Genomic DNA, 25882 nt, shown 5'->3' with positions numbered 1-25882 from the left:
AACATTTGAAAATAACATAAATATAATCTGTGATTCTTCTGACAAAACATAATAATTTTGAAATCATTGTGCCAAAAGAACTTACCCTGTCTACCCCATTTCCTCAGTGCCCAACTTAATTAAAATATAAGAGGGTTCCTCTAGAACTTGTAGGAAATATTTAAATTCTATTATCTTGATTATAAACCCTGATGGCAATAAAATTCTAAAAGCTATAATTCTAAATAACTTGTTTGACATCACTGTGTTATTAAATAACTTGTCTGACAATTCATAAAATAAAAGAAGACACCATTTGGAAACAATCACTCATGGGTAATATGCAACTTTAATTATTTACCACATCAAATTTATTATTCGCCTGAGGCGATTACCTAGAAAACTCATAGAGTTGATTGAAAGTTTATTACTCTGATACAGTGTATAATAATACAACCGAAATGCAACTAAACAAAGTTTGATATAAAAGCTCTATGTAACCTTTCCACTCAATCCAACCTTCTCTGAAGCCTTTTTCACCTTTTCATTTGGCTTCAAATATATTTGTCAATTCAAAACAGGAAATCCCAATTTCCCTTATCCAGTCACCAAATAAGGTTTCCTTAAATAAATATCCAAATACTTATGTGACCTTTTAAAGTCATTGTGAGTACCAACTTGAACACTTGTGGTCATAAGAGCTTGGGTCAAACAATGCTTTTTATAAGACAGTTATAACTTGTTTTCCTTCGCTGCTATGTAGTTAAACAAATAGCCCAATAGAAGCTTAATAGAGCCTTTACAACATTGAAGCACTTATAGATCTGAATGATTTTCAAAAATTTAAATAAAACTTCAAGCAAAAACATTTATAGGATAATGTCATGTTCAAAAAGCAAATAAATAACTTTCAAAGCTGAACAATGAACAAATCTTGGCAAAGAAGACAATCGGACATAGTCTATTAGGATCACAGTGACATTGGCATTTTCACCTCTCATTAAAGCTATTGGTAATGAGAAAATAATCAGATGATGCTCAGGGACTGTCATTAAGGCAAAGAGTTGATAGTTAACACAAAGAATGAAGATGGTTGATCTAATGATTGCAAATAATCAGCTCTGGGAGGAAAATTTGTCCTTAACTTCAAGTAAATGTTGTCTGTACCAAGAAACCAGAATTCTGCTATTGGAAATTATTAGTCAGTTTCACTGGCAACAATACAAACATTCAGACTGTTGTTAAGGCTCCCGAAATCTGAAGCTCTTGTCTTACAATGTCATCCAGGACCATTCTCAGTGATCATAGCCTTACCATGCTAGTGTTACTTTTGCTCGGGTTATAAAACCAATGCCACTAATAAAGGTGTTACATAAACAGGTTTTGTAACAATTTGCTGTTGTAAAGAATATTGTAAATAGGGTTCGATTTTATAATTGTTGCCAAAAAATTAAACACAAATTTCATGTAGCTGATACTAATTACCTGAATAAATATGGCAGAAAATACATATTCAGTATGCGTCTTAGAAATGCCAGAAAACGGAAAAGGACCAACAGGTGTAACATGAATCCATATAAATGTTGTGTGTAATACTTGTTATCTTTACCTTATTACAAAGTCTAGTGGGACATTTCTTAATAAACATTATATCGAACTAACAGACAAAGATAACCAAAGATTCCACCTAAACAAAGTTAGATAAGCAGAAGAGAACAAAACCCCTACATGGCTACAAAGTGGAAACCAATAACACACACCGGCATTTGTAGGAGGCATACAGTCATTCACTTAGACATTAATTCTAAGAAAAAGGCAGTGAAAGTGTAGAAAAATTTGCGGTGAACTGAAAACATCTGTTGTTAGCAAAAAAAGACCATAAAAGGGGAAACAGAAAACTTGTTCTATTCTATCTGTATTCAAATCAATAGATCCTAGTGTAAAAGTAATTGCATTTTATCAAATTGAAACAATAAACTACAAGTTTCAATAGGGCCACGAGGTGACCTCAATGATTTTAATGATATCTAAAAATTTAAGGGTTTGTATGATAAGCAACTCCAAAAATCTAAATTAAAATTCATAATTAATTCTTTCAATAGACAAATGATCTGAATATTTTATAACCAAGCTAAGCGTCTTTTACAGGCTTTTACAGTGAAATTTCATACATTTGTTTCAGGGCCATCTGGGCCACAATTGAAAGTGTCACGAATTTTAGTCACACAGGAAAATACCAACCACGGGCCGATTGCTTTGTTGTAGTATCTAGGACTTTTGCCCCTAGAAAAAGTATGCACAATTACCAAAACTCTAAATAATAACATCTTCTTGTTACTAGGGTACTTCACAGTGTTTTGTTTATGTTGAAGTGTTATTATCAAGAAAGAAAACTGATAGATGAACTGAAATGTATAATGTTGGAGCATAACAATAATGGGACCAAAAGCATCAAGCAAGCAACTGTCTATAATTGAATTGGAAGACAAAAGAAATACCTCAAATCTGTCCTGCATATGTACGTCACTTTAGATCTGCCTAAACCTAAAGGCTCCATTAGACATCGATCTGCCAATACAATAGCTCTTATACCAGAGGACAAATGGACTGATCGATGATTTATTGAAGTAGTAACACAACCACAGGAACTCCCATTCAGGCATTTTCGCCATGATCTAAAAATAACATGGTTTATTCAAACATGTGGTTACAATTATGTTACAGGGTAAAGTTTGCAGCTTTCACAATCTTTGCAAAAGACAGTATATCATTCTGCAGCTAAAACTGCTTTCTTGAAAATTAACAGCTTCTGGAAAAGTAAAAGGCAGTGCTCTTCTCCTCTCCAGGGCGGCTTCCCCTCTCCAGTGCCGCTTCCACTTCTCCTTCCCCTCTAGACTTAGCTATTCAAAATGATTCAGTAAGAAAATTATGAACAAGGTTGGAAGGTGATAATATGTGGAGCTGTAAACATTTCTCCTAGTAAATTTCAAGTGAGCTATTTGTCTATCTACAAATATAGATAGAAACAAAGGAAAAATTGATTTCAAGGAGAGCAAATTGCTTTTTAGAGAAATTAAGGAGAGCAATCTGTAGCTCCCCACCCCCACCCCCCTCTCAAGGATTTGAGTAGAGCAGTAAGGGGAGCAACAGCTATTTAACTATCCTCAAATGACTAGGCCTTTTATATTGTAAACAGAAAATGATAATTTGCCCTTACCTTAGTGTTAAATAGTCTCTTTTTACTGAAGGTACAATCGTCTGTGTTTCACAATAAAATATATCAGTTTGATCATCTAAATTCTCAATGTATTCCCAGCTCACCATTTCATCATCCCACAAATGCCTGTTGTAAAAAAAGTGAGGATCTTATTTTATTGTTTAAATTGGCAAGACAGGAAAAGGACTTCAAAGGAGAGAAGCCATAAAACAAAAAGTTTGATTACAATTATTAGCAATAAGTCTTGCAGAAGGGTGAGGGTCTGGCATTCCTTATGAAATGACACCAACCATGATATGATTCAGTAAAACAGGATGGCTTTAAAGTCAATATTCTCACCGTTCTTTGACAAATCTCCTGAGAATATCAGTGGGAGATGCATTGATTTCAACAACTGCCTTCCAAAGCTTTATTGGATAGCCATCTTTAACAGTTTTGTATGATACTTCCACATCACTATTGATGCTATGCTGCATCCAACCTTTTGTTTTTGACTGCGATTCCTTAAGAATAAATGAAAGCAATCTATTTAAAGGTTACTTTTCAAATGCCTCCATAACCAAAACATGGAAAACACAGTCTTCACCCTCTGGCAATGATGATAAAGCCAGGAAAAACCAACATCAATTTTTGTAATTTCAGTTTTCTGTGAACAAATATAAAGAATCAAAATCGAACTTTAGTTATCCAAGGAAACAAACAAAGGCTACTTATCAATTAAAAAGGGTTGAATTAAGCCTGCTCCAGGGGTGGAGGGGCAGCTACTCAAAAAGGGCACATTTTCAAAGACTGATTTTAGAATTATAACAAAAAATGATAAAATATAATACTTTGATACCAAGACAACGTTCAATCTAAAAGGCCAGTTTAAAATTTCCCATTCTGTTGTTTAGGCTTTTTCTGGGGGTACCTTAGCATGGTTAAAGGTAGGGGGATGTGCCATTTTTAAGGGGTATCTTTTTCTGAAAAGTGTGAAATTATCGGTAACAGTTTTCGAAATATATGCGGAACTGTGGGTACCAATTGAAGAAACATGCAGAATTATGGGTACCATTTTGGAAATATATTGCAAATTCATTCCGAGGGAGATTAAGCATTAACAAAATGAATGTCCAGTTAGAAATGAAAGTATGAAATATGTGCAAGATGAGATTTTTGGCAAAGGACATGCAAAAATTTGTTTGATGAGTTTGTTGTGCTTTGAAAAAGCAATTTGCTTTGCGGAATTATGGGTATAGTGCAAAAGATGAAAGTGCATGTGAATTGTACAATTGCAATGACTTTTGAGCTCTGACAGGCGTCCTCATGGCATTAAATTGAAGTCATGGTTGATCAAAGGGTTTCCATCTTTGTTACCTTCTTTATTGGTAGGGGCAACTTCTTTCTTATAAGTTCTGATGACTTTGCTAAAGTTCATCTCATTTTTAAAAGGTTTTGGATTACTTCAATTCAAGCTTGTATTAGTATTATCTTGGTGTTACATATTGCATTAATGTTTGACATGCTCTACTTCAGTCTGTTAATAGAGGCCCCATCTCAGTTTTCCCTTAGGATCCCAGATGCCTCAGTTACGCTACTCAACTTATTCTACAGTAATTTCCTAAATTTTAGAGTGTTGCCGAAAGAAATAGCATTATTGCATATCAGGTCATAACAAATGCACCCAATGTTTTAATTCCTTTCATTTTGTTCTTGACTGCACTAATGTTTTATCTCACCCAAGGACTTGAGATTATATATTTGCCTCATTCGCATAAACACAGTGCCATTTTCACAAGGGCACAGTGCTGTCCCGCTGCCCCCATGTTTCCGGCGCAACTGGCCTGCTCAATCTTTACATTCATTAGACTTGCCTCTAATCACATTATGATAATCTGTGAGACAAACTAAACTCACAAAACTCAAAACTATAGTAAATTTATGCATATATAATTCTATCAGGATTGTGACTTTCTGCTTTGGTGAAAGGATGGTTCTAAGTGGCAACTCCGAGCTTAATGCTAAAAAGCAATATACAGATCTGCCTATACTGCATCAAGCACCCTGACAGACTGGTAAACAGTAATTTTCACATTCATTGGCTATGTACAACAACAAAATGATAAATAGAGCAGGGGGTGAACTTGCCTGGGTGGCTAAGTAGCGATCTCCACCTGGGCCCCTAAGAATTTTAGGAAGCAGACCCTTCATAAGGAGCAATTTTTGAATTTATACATAAATCCATGATGATAAACTTGAACCTTGCTGATTGGAAACAATGGCTATCCCACCTAAATTCTCTAAACCAATTAAGGTTATGCATGTTGATATCAATTTTAAGAGTTTGTGAAATCGTTGATCACACCTATTTAAGGCCTGTTTACACCCCTGCAGCGCCTTTTAGAGCCACAAAGCCACCTTGGAAGTACAGTTCCAGTCCGTCCCTGTCCAGAACCACCGATTGCTATACTGGAAGTATGGATAAACTGATAAACGAATAAATTCATAAAGTCCAGCTCACCTGTAGAAGACCCGAGAAGCAATTTTCCAAGTATGTTTGATAGCCATCTTCAGAGTTTGCTTCTGAAAGATTACTTGACAAATCTTCCAAGAACACTGGGTCACCTTGTTCAATATATGTGAATCTGCATTTCATCATCACATCTTCAGGAACCTTGATATGAAAAGATTTCTTAAAGTGTAACTCTACATGTTTTATGGCTGAACAAAACAATTCACAGGCAAACGTTTAGGAAACATTTTCGTTACAGCATTGGAAGAAGGCAAACTGAGTGCTTTCCCTAGAAGTAGAAGAAACAAGTTTTTCTTTTCTATGGCTTCGAGTAGAGAGCGAGGTGAGTCATTTTTAGTTAAGAAGTTTTAGCAAACTGGCTGCATTATCGATAGTAACTTCATGCAGCAAAAAACCTCTTTCTACTGACTTCTTTGCCTCAAACAAGACACAACTTCAAAAATTAATATCTTTAGAGCAGAAATAATTAGCCTTTTTCTAGATATTACAGTCAATGAATAGAAGACAACAGCCTATCCTGACTTTAACTCATAGTTTATTGTTTCATCTGTGGATAAAGCACTAAAATCAACATGCAATAATATCAATAGTCATAAAGCAGTTACGTCAGTCTAACATGTCTCACTCAACTGACCCCTCCAGCCCTTTAGACAAAGTCAGAATTTCTCTGTCCCTTCTTATATGAGACCAATTTTCTATGTTCCCTGAACTTCCTTTTCTAAATTCATAGAAAAAATTCGCTAAAATGAAACTCTGGGTAAGTGGACCTTCACAATTCACCTAAACAATATAGCATTTGCCTAAACTGGATTGAAAGAGGGATAAGCAGCAGTATTAAATGGAAAAAGAAAATAAAAGTGGTATTGCATGTTTTTTGGCATGCATGGTATGTAGCAAGACCTGGGGAAGAACTGAAATTGTTAACAATAAACCAGTTTTGAAAGTCCACTTACGGTGAAAAGATCATGGAAGGTTTGCATTAGGTCAATAAGACACTGCTGGGCTGCCTGAAAGAGAAACATCATTAGATCAGATTTCCCTAAAGATGACACCTCCCTGCAGACCAAAAGTTCAGGTATAATTATCAATTAACATAGTTTTATGAAGACCTGTATGTTTGAATTATCATTATCAAGCTTTTCATTACTAAAGAACTCCTCCCTGTTCTTGATTGGCGTTTATCGCTGTGCTCTGTCACGGTTCGCGATTTTTGAATCTATAATGTCTTGTCTTGAACAGAAAAAGTTTTAAAATCAGTTACCATAAGCCAATAATACAATAAAAGAATTATATGCTATAGAAATTAAAAAAAATCAAAACCATGTTTTGGCTGGGCCCATATCATGATGGGATGTTATTGATCTCTTTCATCTCGTAACGCAATAAGTTTGAAATTAATTTAATTACCTTTACTTGATCTCCCGCAAGCAACAAAACTCAATGAAATCAATACTCATGTAAAAGTGTGCTTAAAATTTTATCTCTTAAACAAGGATTTCAACACAATGACTTTTCTCCTAATAAGAAGGAAATTGGCTTTTGATTAGTTTGTGTTAAAGTCAAACTCTACAAAAAGGAAAACCTCCAAATAAGAGGCAACCCTGAACACAATTTTAAACGTTATTAGAGATCTGGCATAAAATTTGAAATATGACTACAGGGCATGAAAGCTTATTTTTCTCCCTGCAACGGGGGGAAATCATGCATAAATTTCCTGCAAGAATGGGAAGATAAACGAAAAAAGGGTAAGGTTCCAACAACCGTAATGATGTGTCACCAGTTTTTTTATAAATAAAGAAAAAGCTACATTTTAAAGGTTAAGCAATTTTACTACCACTGCAAAATCAATTTCTGAAAATTATTCTTTATCCATGAACGTCTAAATTGAGCTGGAATAGCTATGATATTAATTTCCTAACTTGTGAGAATATTCTTAGGCCAGATAAAAGACTATATTTTCAAAAACATTCTCAAGGGTTCTCAGGTAGGAAAATCAATTTAACCTGTACATAAGATATAATACTTTTGTCTTCATGTCTTTTCCTTTTGATGAACATGAAAGAAACAGGTACTTCTTGCAAGAGGGTATTTTGTAAAATATTTCCTGCAGAACTTTATGCAGGAATAAATTTCCTGCGACCAACCGGTCGCATGGTCGGGTGGGTTTTCATGCCCTGTATGACTGGAAATTAAGATCGAATCATTAGCCTGTAGATGATTCATTAAGCAATGTTGCGTGGAAGCAGCTGTCACAAATTTCCGTAATGGGGGAAAAGGGCCTACGTCAAATGTAAACAAAAATAACGGGAGGGTCCGATCCCAAAGAGGGGCGGTTTTCTCTTCCCTCTCTTCCCATTAGGGATTCATTAAATCCCATCCGCAATGTGGTTGCAAAGTTCAGACACTCAATGCAAATATTATGCCTAGAATAATTTCCGAGCTACAGTTGCCTAAATCTCAATTTCCACGGATGAAATAAGCAAATTCCATTTTGCAGTTTACCCCTTCAGGACTTTCCTTTAGAGATGTACCAATATTTTAGTAGGTCTGTAGGCAAACACTTCAGAAATTTTTCTTACAAATATAGGTTGGATTTGTTGCAGTTTTGCAGCGTCTAGAAAGTAGATAATCCTTTCCCTGGTCAATTTAGTAAAGCCTTCAAAACTTCTCTAAAACACGGAAAGAAGCCGTGTTTTGGCAGGTGTTGTAAATAGAATTTATTCATTTTCGAAGACATTTTCGAGGACCAGCTATTTTTCAGTGCTCTAAGCTCTGAATTTATAATTTTAACGCCATATCGGGTGGTCTTATGCATGCGCTCGCTACCTTCTCCAGATTGTTATGAAGCCAGGCAAAGCCATATTCACCACGGGGCAAGCAAGACCAATTGTCTAATGGACCCTTGCAACCATTTGAAGGGAAACATATGCTGTTATTCTCCCTATCGTTTTGCATCTGGCTATAAATACAAAAACTTCAAAGATCGGTCTTGTGTGTGCAGCAGCCAAACTGCGATTATTTGAAAAACATGACAGTGAACGTTTTCTACAGTAACAAGAAAAAGCAATACTTGCTTTGATGTCCTCGAAATCCTTCTCCGATTTAACACTGCTAAAAGTCCTTCGCAATCGCTTTGCATTGTTGCCTTTATCATCCTTAGTTCCGAAAATATGAAAAAATGCAGGTGCAAAGCAAACTGATAAATTCCTGTGATCCATCTGTAAAGAGAGCATGCATCATTAGTAAAAATAGCCAAAATAGTTCTAGGCGAAAAATTAGAATATGAATGATACTTGTATGTAATTGTCAATAAAAGATCGTATGCATGAAAAAATGGTATAATTGCATACAAATATCAGATCTATCTTGATCGTTAATTAACCATTTAACATGAACTTTTTTATTTTTCCTTCAGGGAGATTCCAGAGAGCACATTACCTGATTTTCATTCGAATTTGAAGCGAATTGATTAAGAAACGCTAATATGGTCTGCAACGCCTCTCTGTTTTCATCTGGCATGAGAATAATAGCTAACTTCATTGCCTGTTTTTGAAGTTCCTTTGGAATATCTGAAAACGAGTGGAAAATGTTACCATTTAATAATAAACAAAGACCCTGCGAGGAAAAACCACTAAAAATACAGGTAGAACAAGAATGCTATAACGATGTTATAACGTTCACTTTGAAATAACTGTTTGAATCTTCTTTGAATGGGCTTTTGTCGCCGTCGTATAGCAGCCCTTCTACAACATTTTAATTATATCATCACTCAAGGTTCTTAAGCGGATTCGACAACACACAATGATCATATGCGTATTTCCCTTGCAACAATTGTTTATTTATGTTAGAATCAAAAGCAACTACAGAAAAACACAGAATAGCGAGGCTGTTTTGGAGATGAATAAGATGCTAGATAACCTGGAAAATGGAGGAAAACAATGGAGGGAAATGAACATTCGTTACATCAGGAACAACAGGGTAAAAAAATCTGTACATAACCTCTCAAAATTTAGATTTTCATATAGCTTAGTCAAGATACTGGGAAACCAGTAATTTTCAAAGCAAGGAAGGACCCAAGCATACGTGTTCTGTATCGAAGATTTTTATGATCCTCTGGCAGCGCATATATTCAATATTAACCACTGATAAGAAGCAACAATGACAGATTAGAGATAATCAACTTTGGGTGTGATTTGACGCAGACACAGCAAAAGATATAACTGTCGTGAAACTTTCAAATTTGGGTTGTATTTTCAGCTTATACTTTTGTTTTAAATCCTTTTCAAACCTTTTAAAAATTTGCTGTAGTGGAGTTTTGAAAAATATTAACTTTCAACTACTAATTTTGGTTTTATTTTATAAACTATTTTGAAACGTACGGTTGCGAAATTTGATTAATAGCCGCTCCATAATGTTTAAAAGCTGCAAATTTGCTTTCGAGATGGAGCAGTCAAAGTTGATTAAAACAGACCAAACTACAAACTATAAAATTACCTGAATGTTTTAATTCCAAGACACGAAACTCCCTTACTTTAAGATCCTGTCATCCATCCACCGGATCTTAAGCCACAAAACCAGCCAATGTTCATGCGATAAAAGCAAACAAAGACAATAAGGGTTGCTCAAAATGTGCGAAACAAAAAAGATACCTTTATATATAGCAATAAACGTTTCTGCTAGTTTTGAGGTTAGAAGTGGTTCAGGAAGCTCTCGAAGGTACTGTTTCAGCATATCCGCAATATCGTAAGGTGAGTAAGAATCGAAAGCCAATTTGCTGTTGAATAATTCAATGTCTTCTTTTAGTTTCTCTATTCTTGATTTGACTCCAGATCTTCTAAAAATTCCAACAGTTGATAATGCCGTTCTGGTTAGAAATGCAATGCACAGTAGTATTGAACGAGGAAGGGGATGACCAGATCGCTGCACTGTTGTCAATAATGACGCACCAAAAACATTCCTTTCTCCTGGGCAAGAAACAGGCATGTCAGAATTTTTTGAGGGATACTTTTGTTAATAAACAAGAGGAACAAATGGGACTACTCTAAATGATGGGTTTTGATAAATTTTGGATAGCATAAGACCCCCCCCCCGAGACCCTGAAAATACAGGTAGCTATGGCCCTGCAAATGTATTGGATCCCATAACAAAAAATATACTGGTATTATTTATTTCCAACTACTTTGCCCAAACGTCCCAAATTCACGATAAAGTAAAAAGCAAGTTTATGGATATCAATTAAGTTAGCAACTCATAAATCAATAATTGTAGGGGCATGCTAAGTATAACAATATTTTCTTCCATAAAAAGTAACTTTTTGAATCAAAAATACTTTATTTTCTCAAAATAGCAGCGAATTGGTTGCAATATATAAGCGCCACCCTGTAACAAATACGTCATATCGATTAGGCACTGCCTTTAAGAGTGTTTAGCTTCATTAGGGCCGGGGGCGCTAATTTAAAGGAATCCCGCGCATTAGTAAAATAATTCGAAGGATGTATATGTATTTATCTAATTTTTTTCTACACTTTCCTCTGCACACACTTTATTTATTTTTCTGTTTAGTTGGATGATAATTCACGAATTCTCTTTTTTCCTTTTTGTAATTTTATAAAAGCAATGCTATTAAATTCATCAATGCTTTAATTAGCATGTTTGATTTTTGGTAGCAACCACGTCTATCGAGGTCATTATGCAACCACTGGCTCGAAGCTCTAAGGAATTATTTCTACATGCCCTCTTCAGCAAAGTAAATGTTAAATATTTGATGCGTATTTCCGGTAATCATATTACTGTATAATTATACTTTATTTAGCTTCTAGCATCTTTTGTTACCATGAACATAAAATATATATAAGAAATGAACTATTTATCAATAGTGAACAGTATAAAGATGAACTTATAGATATTTGAATACCTATTCCAGATTGCATTGTCTATTCTGACTTAACAGAGCTCGATATGCAAAGGCACAGAGCAATTGATATAGTAGAAAATAGGCTAGAAATGACGTTCATCAGATAGGCATAGGTTTATTGAGAAAACCCGTTACCATCTATTTTTCCGCCTCTTTTTTTCTAAATAGATACACAAACTTATAAGCGTCACACTTTCATGTTTCAAAACTAATAAGCGCTGGAGGCGGATACATATTTAAAAAGAAAAAGCAGTACTCTTTCTGCCGCATATCTTACCTCTGTTCTCAGGTGATCTTAAACGTCTTAATAGCTTCGGGATTGTCCTTTAAAAGCAAAGGCACGTATTGTCATATAGGTTTAAAAGAACTCATAAGTACTATAAAAAAAATGAGAGACACAAATTTTTTTGGCATAACAGTTTCAGAATATAGAGGTAACTTGGTTTTCAAACGAAATAAAAAATAAGACTAGTCGACCGTGCCTGACGAAAAGCAATTAAATAATCGACTAGCTATTAATAAAATTTGTTAATAGATGGCAAAATATAATTCCAAACAAAAGGTCAGTAAATTTTTTGTCATTAAATGGGGCTTCTGCCATGTGGCGATAGACAATCACTTAGAGCGAAGAATCGTTATTTGCCATTCTTTACCAAAGACTAACTCGCAAATCGATAGTGATTCTATGATTTTGAAACTACCTTAACGTTACCAAAAATTAACAATCGGATATTTGTGGTTAAAATGACGTTCCCTGTTGCAGAAAGGCGTTTTTTTACATTAAAAAGAGCGTTGCCTAACTTTTTAGTTTTTAGTAAAAGGTTTTTAACGGCACCTGCAAAGGTACTATTCAATGCTTGATTACAAATAACATCAAAAGGCTACATGAGACTTTTTTCAAAGCTAAAAACTTTTCGCAAATGATTTAAAATTTAGGACATGCAAAATCTGTCTGCGTGGAATTGTTGAGATACTTAATTTCCAAATTAAGATTATTTATAAATTGCAGTTCTGCTATGCGTCTGCTGGCAAAATTCACCTACCTTCTAACTAATCCGAACTTCATTTAATCAGAGCTTAGTTCAATTAAAACTTAGTGATGTTCCAAGCAATGGCAGCTTTGGAACAGGGGCCGACACTTGGTCAAATATTGGGGGCAAGCCTATTGTTTTTATAAGATGACGTCATATTTCCTATTGTTTTAGAATAAAAGACCATTGCCCTCTAAAGTATTGGGGGGCGATCGCCCCCTCTCGCCGCCCCAGGTATCCGCCTCTGCTTTGGAAACACCAATATAAAAACATTAGTAAATGTGGAACAGCCTGATCAATTTCATCAGAACCAAACCACTAAACAAACTTGCAAATTATCTAAAACAGTGAAATTTGAAGGCACAGGCGTAGAGGTCTCAACTTTTATAAATTTAACAAACCAATGCCAGCCGCTGCGATTTTGTACCGAGTAACGCTCCATTAATGCGGTCAGTCGCAACAGAGATATTTTTCTAAGGGCAACCATTTGTCCAGCTGATAAGTTCTGCATTTTCAAAGATCTATAAGGCAAAGATGAAGGAAAACTTTAAGTAATAGGAAAACACGACTCAGAAAAATATACCTAAAGAAAATGTGAGCAAATGACAGGACCAGGGCAGGAATTAAAACAGCTTAGAGTGACTTTGTACGTCGTTTGCTATACTAACCGGCTTCAAATCTAACGTAACCGGGTTCGGTTCGTGTTGCATTTCAAAAGTTTTAGATAGGACAAGCGGGGTCATTTCTTTCAGGGTTTGTGTTCAATAATAAGAGACGAGATTGCAATTTTAAGCATTGGAAATAACGGTCTTTATAGTAATGATAATGCACGAAGACAAATTAGTCCAAGAAAATGTTTTTAAGTCTGTATACAAAACTCTAGATGTTAACATGAAAATCATCAAAAAATAACATTCGATGAGATAAGCAGATTACATAAGACAAGTCCTTGGTTCATACTGTAACTTAAATTATTGACATTAATAGACCTTATAAAAAAATGAAAGGTAGAACTAAATTTGGTATTTCCTTCTTAGAATTTCGTACAAACAAATAAGGCGATATTACTTTTAAAAGAGATAAAAAGCCTTTTATCAGTTATTCAAATGGAATTTACTGCTGGAAGGGCTATCAAAGTGAAAAGTGAATAGGTATGAAAGCGCTAGTTCAGTTAAAAGTTCATTTGTAATACGTACAGACAGATTGCTTCCCCATCCGTTGATTTTTGAAAGCTATGCCATTTAACACGACGTTGTCGCACACTGCAAAAATATCATTAAGCCACCTTAAATAACTTCACAGGAACAGAGAAGAAATTTCCTACTTTCTTTCAAAGATTTGGAATCAACCGGTGAATCACGCACGAAGCAAACAAGATACTATACTCAAAGCTGAAAAACAACCAGAACACGTGATTTATGCAGTAAATAGATGGCCAATCCAATTAGTGGTTGTATGGTATGAGCAGAGCGCATTCAATATTCAATGGCTGCAACTATGTAACTAGCGAATATTGAAAGCGGATTTCAGATACCCTTCATACTGTCAGTCATTACACAGAATAGTGAAATGGCAATTAACTGGCAAACAAAAGAGTTCAAACCTGATTTAAAACAACTCTACTAAGAATATTAGCAAGTGCGTTGGCGATGGGCGTTGTGGGTGATAGGATAGCTAAAGGAACTTAATATAGATTTGTAAAACTCTACTATCAATGCTGCAATCGATGCAATAAAGACTCATAAAAATTAACACTTTTTAGAGCAGAGTGTTGCTGGGAAAGGTTGCTTTCCGATTTCGTAATGAAAACAAGCCAATTTTAATCGATTTAATTAATTAATCTAATTTAATTAAAAATAAGATAGTGTTTTTATTGTAAATGCCCATGGCCAAATTCAAAAAGTGCAGTCGTAGCACGGTAACTCCAGTAACTGCAAATAGTGCCAAGTTTGCAACAAAAGTTAGACAGCTGTTACTCTAAGAAGTCAAACTGATTATTAACATAGATTGAATACAGAATGTTTTTGCATTTTCATATTTTCCTGACGAAATGTACAGGTCACTTCATCAAATGAAAAGCTAACGAATACAATGTCAATTCGAAAAAATACGCAGGTTTCAGAAAATATGACGGCTCCATTGCTCTGACCCGTAGGAAGGGTATCCAGAGATGAAGTGGTTTGAGGAAGGCCAATTCATAACTACCAAACCCTATATGATTTTACTTCAATTCCATTTCTAAAAAACCTCTGTACAAAAGAATAACGACGGAAAGAAATAGACTCAACCCAGGATTTTAGGGCAAAATTTCACCCAAAGAAAGGTTGAGGCATTTTCAGAAATGTACAAAAATGTTCTCGAACCGTTCTCGAAACCCTACACCTACTGACAGTCCACATTGTTGGTTATTTTCGCTAAAAGGCAGTCTGTCCCCTAAATGATTGGCCAATGTGAACAATAGGTCCTCCCGCCTTAACGGATTTGGCTGGCCTAGCTGCGGTAGTGAACGACATTTGAAACTGCGAGCAAAAAGCTATCGGGAATGGCAATAAGATTTAATTACTGGAATTTACTGATGATAACGGAAGCATTTCCTTTCGCTGTTGACATATCTGTCGCAAAAACCAAACAGGGAACATAATTTTTCTAGCCACAGCTTCACTTCAACGGGAACACAGCCATTTGATTCAAAAGCTCTGAAATCCATGTTGTCCCTGATTGGTTTAAATCGTTTAATCATCGATCAAGCTCAACGGTGCATGAATTTCACTCCCGTGAAAATAAAGTTGAGCACAATAGGGGACAGACTGCCTTTAATGACGATCACACCTAATCACGTTTAATGAACGCTAATCATACAACGTACCTTGGTGATCGCAAGACAGGTGACGACGGCACTCCTGAATCAACACTCCCCATACCTTTACTTGAAGATGCAGCAAGTGACAACCGTTCTGCGGTCTCTAAATCCTCGTCGTCTTCTGGTGATGAAACTGATGACATATCATCATCAGATTCCATCTGACTTGCAAAATGTTTTCGTCGCATTGGAGCCGATTCTTTAAACACAGAGTCGGTTGGCGATGCACCAATATATTTGTAGTTGGGCTCAGAATCGGCCAATATAGGAACATTGTCGTAGAAACTTAGGCGATTTTCCTTTGAAAAAACATCAGTTGTGCTGGCTGACGTTAAATGGGATGCATTTGACGCTAAATCATTTGATTCGGATGTGCCCGAAAAAGAAAATGTCCTGGATAGCCTCGGCTCTTGGCCAGGAATACCTATGTCTTTTGCCACTGTATCGACGTCTGTTACTGCTCTGTCCACACTATAAATTCCATATTTCGAAGAAGGTCGCTTTCTACCGTGCATTTCAACTAATAAAGAACTTGAAGAATTGCTAGACTTGATGTGATCCATACTTGAGGCACTACATTGTTGAGAGAACAGTTGGTTACTACATAGAGGATCAGCTCTGCTGCTCAGATTGGCTTTCCGGAGAGCCGAATTCTTTACCTGCAAAATATGTAAACATCAATCCTTTCAATTTCTGCATGTCTCTTTTCAATAAATGTGTTTTAAAAGTTATTTAAAAACCTAACCAGGAAACAAGATTCAGCGAAACCAGGCAATGCAGACAGACAGTCCAAGAGGCAATTCATTCAATTTATCGCATAAAAGAAAGAGAATTAAATTTAAATCATATTCTAAGGGAAAAACTTTTATCAAAATGAATTACTTTGACAAACATCACGAAATCATTATAAAAATAATGAAGTCTTTAAATGACAAAATCTTTCCTAGCTATTCTTGCACGCAAAAAAGCAGTTCTTAAACAAAACTCCATTTTTACAAATCTGTACAGCAAGCAAAAATATAATTTCTGGAAATCTTTTAACAGAAATGAAGAAAACAAAGAAAATCTCAAAAGAAATTTAAATCGGTTTTTTCCTCAAAGCAATAAAAACCTTGAAGCTCTTAGTTTGGAAACAAAATGAGCAAGATAAGGAGCCTAATTTTCAAACCGTCGTAAGTACCTCCCTCCAACTTATCAACTTTGAAGCTATTGTGCAAAATATTTGTCTTTTTTCAGTGCAAAGTTCGACTAACTTTTCTTCGACATTGCAAATAGCAGTTTAAAAGAAAATAACAACTTACCCTTTTCTTCGTTATTTTGGCACATCTATTGAGTGTTTCAAGTCGCCTGAAGAAAAGAGCACATTGCACTAGCTGAAATAATTGCTAAAATATTATAAACAATCATACTTTAAACCGAACAGAACTTTCATATTTTTCGATAGCAAAAGGCTAAAACCGAATTACGAGTAATCAAAAATCTAGATTTTAACAAAACGTGTTCTCAGCGTGAAGCGTCCAGAAGTTAAAGCAATTACAGTTCGAAGGTCAATAACATGAGTCATCATAGTAATCATCATATATTTTCGACACTAATGTCAACAAGACATAGATGAAAACAGCCGTTACTTGGAGATTGACTAATACATAACGTTAAGGGTTTGATTCTGGTGTGATAAAAGCTTTCAAAATAACACCTTTCGCAGTTATCTGATTAATGGTGCTGTTGCTACTGGCAGTGATTGGTGATTGACGGCGATTGATGGTCACAAATGTTGATTTTATGTTGACGAATGAATGCTGAATATAATGGCAATGATGATTGACGGTCATTGGTCATGCTTATGATGATGAAGATTGGATGATGATTATGGTAGGAAGAGAATGTGCTTGTACAGAAATCACGAAAAAGCAAAACATTGGACATTTAGGCCTTAAACTAGCCCAGCATGAGTGGCTGCAAAGCTTAAGATAATGACCATTTAATTTACGCTTTATGATCGCCTTAAACGGCAAGATAGTGCCGTGCAAAGAGGCATCCCACCAAAGCATGCTGCGATATTGAGACAAAGAATTCAGACAGAATCATTTGTTCTTACTACCTTTTAAGAGTGAGGCTTAAAAGATTAAGCTCCCCAGTGGTAGAAGATTGTAGCTTTAAAGCCAGAATAAAAGGAATACCCTGCTTTTAAGAAAACATACCTCACTTCGAATTTCGAATTTTAAAATTGAAAACTGATTAAGAAGCATAACACCACAAAGCCTTGATTGTTTGTTTTTCCTCAAATTGTCTAAGTAACTGCATAGACAAACGCGTTTTTGCAAATCCGTGAACTGCAAAAATGTTTCTCTCTAAAGAGCATCCAAGCATGCAAAGGAGAACCTAGGTACATGTTTCCTAGATTTAGCATGCCAGTCGTAGTTAAAAATTAGTTGAAAGAAATTATGTGGGACACAATTCCTTTATCAACTTATTAGCAAGGGGGGAATAGCCCCTCTTGCCCCGTTTTATAAACGATAGACCATCGTCGCTGTTTTATAATAAAAAAGGCTTGGCTCCTCCGGCCCTCCGATCAAATAAGAAAGGCTTAACTACAAAGCCACATTTTAAACAACCGAACTACAAATTAAATCAATACTATCCTTGGCAAGTACAATCAAATGAAGTTCCATAATACTTTCGTTGTTGTTTGGATAAGTGGTAAGCTTTCCCCACTAGGTACGATCGTGAATCTAAGCCCACTTCTCTACTATCCGGGGAAGTAACACCCCTCCCAGGTGCTAGTGTTTCGGCAATGGCTAGGCAGTCTTTTTGAGAACTGTTTGGTGATGGGGTAGGGGTAATCCGAGGTCTGAATGGTGGTTGTGACGAGGGGCTATTCTGAATGCATTTGAGGCATTAGATAACAGATCCTCTTAGCTTTCTAGACATCTACTTAATTGAAAACCATCGAATATATCTGTATATTTGCTGCAATACAGTGAGCGAATACGAACCTAATGAGCGAATACGAACCTAATGAGTGAATGTCGAGAGTCTTCATCCATTGAAACATGATCTTTTTGGATGAGGGATATGTCCACTGGAAACTGTTGGTCTAGATATGCAAAGAAAATATGAACTTTAGAATAGGAATCTATTTTTAAAGCCGGGACAAACAGAAGATCGTTTGGTACTTTACAATTGCTTGTCAGCTTGACAGTGGGTATTTTATTCATGGGGTTCAGGATAAATTGATGTGAAGAAGATTTGGCGCTCAAATCACTCCACAAGACCATAGGCAATAACAAGTGAACATCGCTTTTTCAATGACGAGCCCTTTATGCAATAATTTATTATGTATTTTGCTACATTTCAAGCTTTAAGTCGTTGTTATAAATTTTAGTAATTCATTTCTTTACTTGTATTGTAATTGTTTATTGAGTTACATGTAGTCTGGATTAACGATCAAATGAAACTGCTGTAAATTACATGTAGGTAACTTCGTTTCTTGTCGAGTTTGAAAAACCATAATAAGAAACACACTACACGTTAAGAATTTATTCTTAGAATTTTCACTGGCCTCCAGCACACCGACATCTTGAATTAAAATTGATACATTCCAAAATGGCTTTGAAAAAGCAAACATTTGAGTATACTAAAGCTTTCGTCTGGCACTCTTCAGAGTATAAAACATCAGAACATAGATAGAAAACTCTAGGATTCGTTTATTTCAAAACCAACACTGTCAATTTTCCAGACGGAAATAAGAATTGACGAGAAACATTTGTAGGCATATTGTGTGTCAAAGTAGGAGATAACGAAAACAAAATACACTTGGCTTTTTCAGTCCAAGCAGAAAAATTTCGGGATGTTTAAGGAAAGGAGCAAATATTACCAACGGATAATGGACATTAATAAAAAACCGGTGTATACTACACATAAAACGGCTCCATCAGAACAACTTGTGTTAAGCAAGGCGAACAAGGCAAATAACTTGTTTGAAGCAAGGCAAACAATGCAGACGACTTGTTTGAAGCAAGGCGAACAAGGCAGACGACTTGCTTGAAGCAAGGCAAACAAGGCCATCAACTTTTTAGAAAAAGGCGAACAATGCAGACAACTTATTTGAAAATAGGCGAACAGGGTAGACGACTTGCTTGAAGCAAGGCGAACAACGCAGACGACTTGTTTGAAGCAAGGCAAACAAGGCAGAGAACCTGTTTGAAAATTGGCGAACAAGACAAACATTTTGTTTGAAACAAGGCAGAATAGTTTGAAAACAAGTTTGAAAATAGGCGAATAAGTAAAAAACTTGATTGAAGCAAAGCTATCAAGTTAGAAACCTTGTTAAAAACAACGCAAATGAAAGGAACAACTGGTTTAAAACACGGCACACGAGATGAACACGGCAAATGAGACGAACGAGTCAAAAAAACCATGCAAGGCTCCGATTTTCTATCTTTAGATCACATTTGAAATTAGCAGTTTTTCGGGCATGAAATGTCCGTCAACTGGTCAGTAACAAAACTGCGAGGAGCAGGTCTGTTCTGTTTGCTAATCAGTGGCAAGCAAGCGTGATCACCTGAAGGTTTGGGGTCATATGGATTTGAAAGACGGCTGAAAGATTAATTCGCGGTTGCATTTTAAACAATTTTAAAGCCTTCGCACAAAGATTTTATCATGTGCCGACAAACTTCTTAATGCTCCGCTGCTATCTCTCACAGTAGCATTACCGTATATGCATACGACTTGCGGAAAGCAAAATTGAAACAACAGCCTAGTATGCTGTTCCTAGAATCTAGAAACTTGAGCTCTGTAAATCTAAATCTCTCCAGAGTGGCATCTATGCCTATCTCGAGTCTTTATACAAAGACTGAAAAATTGAATAAACGAGGTCTTGCTACTGCCAATACGTCATCAGACCCTCCTTTCTGTGGTCTAAGGGCCATGGAGAATATTACAGATTTTGAGGGGAAGGGCCGAAAAGTTCTTTTTGAGGAGATGGCTCAATATGCAAGGTTTTAAAAAAATATCAATTTTGTACTGTTTTATGAACATTTCTGAAAAGTTTAAAAACGCCAGCCCCCTGCATCCATGGTTTTTCTTCACAGTTTTATTTTCACCTGCCAAATATGCAAATATTAAGTAAACAAATATGTTATATTTCAACTTAATAATATTTACTTTACTGTAATTCAATAGCAATTTCAATGCAGATTTTTGCTTCAAAGATTTTGAGTAATTCAAAGTTCTTGACGAATGCCTGCAAATAAACAAAATTATAGAGAGATATTTACAGTCCTCTCTCCTTACTTTCATCTAAAACAGATTTCACAAAAAATCAGGTCAATACTCAACGGTCTTAAGAAATCATAATCTTTAAGCATATGTACTGACAAATTACCCTTAAAATTACAGTGGAATGAAATTTTTTTCAGAGGTGATCAGGCCTTTAAATATGGCTTTATCATACAAATAACAATCAAGGATACTTTTGTACAAGAACATTTTTGACCAATAAGAAATTAGGAAAAAATAAGCAATAGGAAAAAGAAACAAAATGTAAGGAAGCTTCATGTGAAAATTTGAAATTAAAAAATACAAAAACTCAGGCATCCCATATGTATATCACAGTAAACGATTTTGGTGTGTATAAGAAGACAGTTTGAAGTTGCCACTACAAGTTTCATGCTTAAAGCGATAATTAGGCAACTATTAAAAATACTTCCTCTGTTGTTATGTACCCAAGGTTATCAAATATTTCAATTTTGGTTGGTATCAATTATGGGGGCAATTGAGTATTTGATTACTGTTGGTTAAATAATAGAAATTTATTTTAATGTCAGCATTTTTAAATAAAAAGATTATTTGTTCAGGATGGAATTCCAACTAGGATTAATGATGACACATTTTTCCTCTGAGCACAGCTAGAAATGTTAGAATAGGCCTTTGCCCTAATGACAATTTGATAGCAAAACCTTAACTAATAGTATTCCATTTTTTCCAAAGGACAGAAACCACGAGTAAATCTGTATTGTTGATACAAAAAAGAACATACCGTCATATAAGTGAACATATTCTTGGAAACCAGTTGCTTTAAGCCAATAGCAGGCTTCAAGTGCTTCTAATTCTGCAAGAAAATATGTGGCTGCTCAAAGAAATTGTGGCACCAATATGGACCTCGGCTAGTTACTCATGATTTTTGAAACAGAACAAGCAAAAAACATTAAACTATAGATTTAAAAATGTGAAATTATGCATTAGGTCCCAAATTTAGATTTTACTCCTCATGACAGTTTTTTGGAACTAAAATGATGAAATAATGACCATGCAATTGGAAATCAATAGTCCATCCCAATATATCCAGTGTGAGCTACATGGATTCCACACTGACTTGTCAAAGTAGAATTTAAGCAGAGTGCTAGCTAATGGTGCTGTCATATAGAAAACTTTTTAGTAGGAAGTGGCTGAACAACTGAACATTTTTAGCTTTGTTTTCCTGAAGTATTTTTATAAGTTTTTCTAACTATTAAAAAGTATTGCAGATTTGGAAAGCAGAGGGCTTCAAATATCCAATTTGCTGAGTATTTTAGGCAGACTACGCCAATTCATAAATCAAAGCTATCCAGATGCCCCCAAATGTTCATTAACAAATAAATTTTTATAAATAAATTACTTTAGAAATAAAAAGCTTTTACTTTCGTTTTCTAGAAATAATTATATTCCATGATTTTGTAATTAGATCAACACTACTTAAAAATATCTGACAAATTCGAATAAATAATGGCGAGGGCAATCAATAGACAAAAAAGGGTTGTAATTTACTACTATCAATTACAGCTAATACAGTTTTGGATATAAGAATGTAGCTACAAGAAGGTCGATGAACCATGAATCTGGTATTACTCATATTTTTTCGAATTTTTTTAACTCTTAAATTGTAAATACAATATTTTCATATCTTAAGAAGCACTTAAAATATAGGATGAGAAATATATAGTACGTTTGAGGATAGGTTGCTTTGTTTTAGGCCATAGAAATTAATTTTAGGCCATGAAACTGTAAAATTGACAAAGCTGCAAAAACAGGTCACATAAGAAAGAGATAGAAAGAAAATGATATTTGATACCATCTTTGGTCACTTGCCATAGACAGTCCTCTAAAATCTTTTTCCTTATTTTTTCCCATTTGTACTCAAGAATCTTCTTCTTGCATTCTGAAACTGGTTGGCGATCTTCACTACTAGTCATCTTCAATGCAGGTGTAAACCATCTTTATCACTGTGAATTATTTTTATGAATCGAAGGTCAAAACGTGGACCATGTTTTGCTTTAACCTATATTCACACGACAGCCACAAACCTTATCTTGGGTCAACAGGAAGGAAAGTTTATGACATATGTACCCTTGTGCAATTCCTCGGCAAAATAGCCCTTGGACAGCCCGCTGCTCTTAATTCCCTAGATGCAGTGTGGCAGCCAGTGGCACCAACCCTGGCCACAAACCATCGAGAGACCAGAGCAGGGGAACAGGAGGCACTGATCTCAATAAAAGACTGGATCGAGCTTCTTATTGTTTGACCCACACGAGAACCGAGTCCCGCCAAATTTGATTAGGCTCTAGAACCGCGGGACCCACCGTTTACCGCGAAACATCGAAAGGAACCGATATGAGTGTTAAACGGGGTACCCAATGTCAAAAAGTACTTTTTACATGCTTAACTACCTACCTCTATCTCCAATTGATCAGCTTATCAGTAAAGCAGAACATACAACGCATCGACTGTTAGGCCCATTGGACGTGTAGCACGACAATTAACGTCTTTGATCAAATTGAACGTTGGGAAATTTCTATAGTTACAATTCTGGCCTGTTTTTCAACCTTAATGTACACCCAATAACTTATCTTGGACATAGTTATTTGTAATCTTATGTAGGCTCACAATCTACGATGGGTCCCACGCGGACAAGCAACATTGACCTCAATCTGAAACGGCAGAAGCTCGAACCAGTCTGAGGGGGCATTTCTTCTGGATGAGCGAACTCTGCAGATGCAAGGGTACGGGCTTGGAGCTACAGCCCCTGACAATTGTCAAATTACTTCACAAGTTTTTTTATCGACCGGATTATATTTGATAAGGTACAAGCAGTAGCGTAGAAGCCGAGGGCCTAAAAGGCACTTGCCCCACACGTTTCTGCCAAACTCAAGTTGACATTTACTCATTTTTTATAAGAAACAAAAGTCGATGTTGAGTACTCCAGTTTCTTAATATTCTGAAAATTTTAAATATGATGTCATGAATAATGTTATGAAATGTTCATGACCTTTTTTATCACGTCAAGAGATTCGCTTCCGTTCTGATGCTGTATTTAGATGTGGGAAGTATATTTCTATCACTTGTGTCTAAGTTCTCTGCCAACAGGGCAATAATGTTCTTGGATTTTATAAAATTAGTTTTATTACGATTTCATAGTTTCTTAATTTTTTTGCTTCGAGTACTGAAGTTTCTTAATTTTTTCTGACAGTCCAGTACTCGCTTCTTATAGCCAGTTTCTTATAAAAATATGCATGTGCCGCTGGTGCATCGGCACAAGTTGCTTCACCTAACCCATACAAAAACCTAAAACCTTGGCAAAACGACGAAACATTTCACTAAACATTTCACTCAACTTTTGTTTAGCAGAAAGTTTAGTGAAAAGTTTAGTGGTTTTGCCACCCTGTTTAGTGTTTTTCTAGTCGTGTTGAGTGTTGTTGAGCAAAGTTTGATCCTGGTCAAAAATGTTTAGCGTTGTTTAGTGTTGTTTAGCAAATGTTTAGTCGTTTTGCAACCAATTAAACATTTTTTGTGATCGCTCAGGCGCTCTAGCTGTGGAAATCAAAAGGTTTTGTCGGTTTTCATTGGTTTTCCTATCTCTACGTGACCCAAGAAGCCTCTATGAGACATCTGCATATCTCGTTGTACGGCACTGTGTCTTCTTCAACAGTCAACTTTGTTGTCAATGTGCTAGAAAGTCTTTTGTTTCCCTGTCGCTTCATCCAATTCTTATGTTTATCAACTGCTTGTGCATGCAACAAAATAAACCAAAAGCAACTTCCTATGCAAGATCCCCTACAACCCTACAGCGTCATAGACAGCTCGCAGTTCAAAAAAGTTGAGTGAAGCTTAGTGAAAAGTTTAGTCACGTTATGCCGCCCTCGCCTAACTTCGCTCAACTTCACTAAACAAAAGTTGAGTGAAATTTTTAGTGAAATGTTTAGTCGTTTTGCCAGGGCTTGACCTTTGATAAAGCTTAATAGACTCATGGACAAGCAGCTTAAGGTTCTGGGCAGGGAATGGACAAGAGCAGTTCATTTTTCCTCACCATAGAGCTGATTCATCAGTCCTACCTTAGATACCTAAGATATGAGAGGGGAAGAGAAAACATGACTGTATTAAGAGCCTAGTCTTTCCTAAACGAAGGATAACAAGAGCTTTAAAATGAGTCCTGGATGTAAACAGGCCCTAGCCTAATACATTAGAATAAACAAGGATTCGAAGAAACACACTACGTTTGATGTCAAAAGGGGAGGGGAGGGACGGGAGAAGAGAACAACGCGGAAACAGCATACGAAGTGTGCACGATCTGCCCGACCCAAGGAATTAAATACACCCATCTGAGTCAAGGGACCAACACTTTCGTGCAGAAGCCAAAACTACAGAACTCCTTCTTCTCTATTATTTCCAATGGAATCAAAGAAGCACATAAGGTCTTAAATACTAAATTGAAGCATGCCAAATGACACCCAAATAACCTAAAGAATAATACAAATAAGCTCAAATAAGAACCCCTAGCCAAATCAAATTCTACAACATTTCTCGATAAATATTTCATTTGATCAGCATTTAAATGTTTTATATAATAAAAGAAATACGAGGACGGCTAAAAAGCACTAAGAAAAGGATGAGCCCTCTGAGAAATACTAAACTCTATGAAGGTCCAAAGACAAACATCATTGGTTCTAATATCCTAGACAGACATTTTATTTTTTAAAACAGTTATCACGGAAGATTTTGTTTTCAGCCTAAGAATTTTGACAACTCAGAAGTGGGTTCAAGTTTTTAGCTTTTAGAAGGACATCGTGTCTCTCCAGGCCTAAAAGTGTTAAAAGAACGAGATCTAGTGCCCCACGATGAGGAACATGTGGTTGCCCATTCTTATGAATTCTTCACAGGAGCTTTCAAACCATTCCTAAACTTTCAAGGAGTAAATAGAGCAAAGAATAAATATTTCTCACATTGGAAACATGATTATTCCTCATAAAGAAAGGCACAGCAATTCCAATACTGACGTGCTTGCACTGTTGAATAGAATAAAGCAAAACTACATAGAAAGAGTAGCGAAATAAAT

The 25882-nt window shown here is 35.8% G+C and overlaps 1 protein-coding gene across 2 annotated transcripts; it reads right to left on the bottom strand.

Annotated features, from left to right (window-relative positions):
- Positions 1 to 321: 321 nt before the first annotated feature.
- LOC135685887 (stAR-related lipid transfer protein 13) lies at positions 322 to 25741 on the bottom strand. 2 transcript variants are annotated; one of them, XM_065201977.2, is made up of 17 exons: positions 22625 to 25741; positions 21554 to 21625; positions 18529 to 18610; positions 16815 to 16860; positions 15520 to 16172; positions 13850 to 13915; positions 13055 to 13174; positions 11900 to 11946; positions 10358 to 10672; positions 9147 to 9277; positions 8779 to 8926; positions 6662 to 6711; positions 5697 to 5849; positions 3536 to 3699; positions 3197 to 3322; positions 2478 to 2654; positions 322 to 2262 (listed from the first exon to the last, which is right to left on the bottom strand). In XM_065201977.2, exons 1-17 carry the CDS (start codon positions 22743 to 22745, stop codon positions 2145 to 2147), a joined length of 2589 nt encoding a protein of 862 aa, XP_065058049.2. In that variant the 5' UTR covers positions 22746 to 25741; the 3' UTR covers positions 322 to 2144. The 2 variants fall into 2 exon arrangements, with proteins under 2 accessions (XP_065058049.2, XP_065058050.2); XM_065201978.2 differs by having other exon boundaries at positions 22642 to 25741.
- Between the last annotated feature and the right edge of the window lie 141 nt (positions 25742 to 25882).

Source organism: Rhopilema esculentum, chromosome 6 (assembly GCF_057945365.1).
Source record: "Rhopilema esculentum isolate cy_ngs chromosome 6, ASM5794536v1, whole genome shotgun sequence".
Taxonomy (NCBI): Eukaryota; Metazoa; Cnidaria; class Scyphozoa; order Rhizostomeae; family Rhizostomatidae; genus Rhopilema; species Rhopilema esculentum.
This window is presented reverse-complemented; position numbering and strand designations above follow the sequence as displayed.

Coding starts and splice junctions, on each gene's coding strand:
- LOC135685887 (XM_065201977.2), bottom strand. CDS start 22,745: ATGACTAGTAGTGAAGATCGCCAACCAGTTTCAGAATGCAAGAAGAAG. Junction 16,861..18,528: donor TCTCGACATTCACTCATTAG/GTTCGTATTCGC, acceptor TCTTTTCTTCAG/GCGACTTGAAACACTCAATA. Junction 10,673..11,899: donor AAGATCACCTGAGAACAGAG/GTAAGATATGCG, acceptor TTTCTTGCCCAG/GAGAAAGGAATGTTTTTGGT.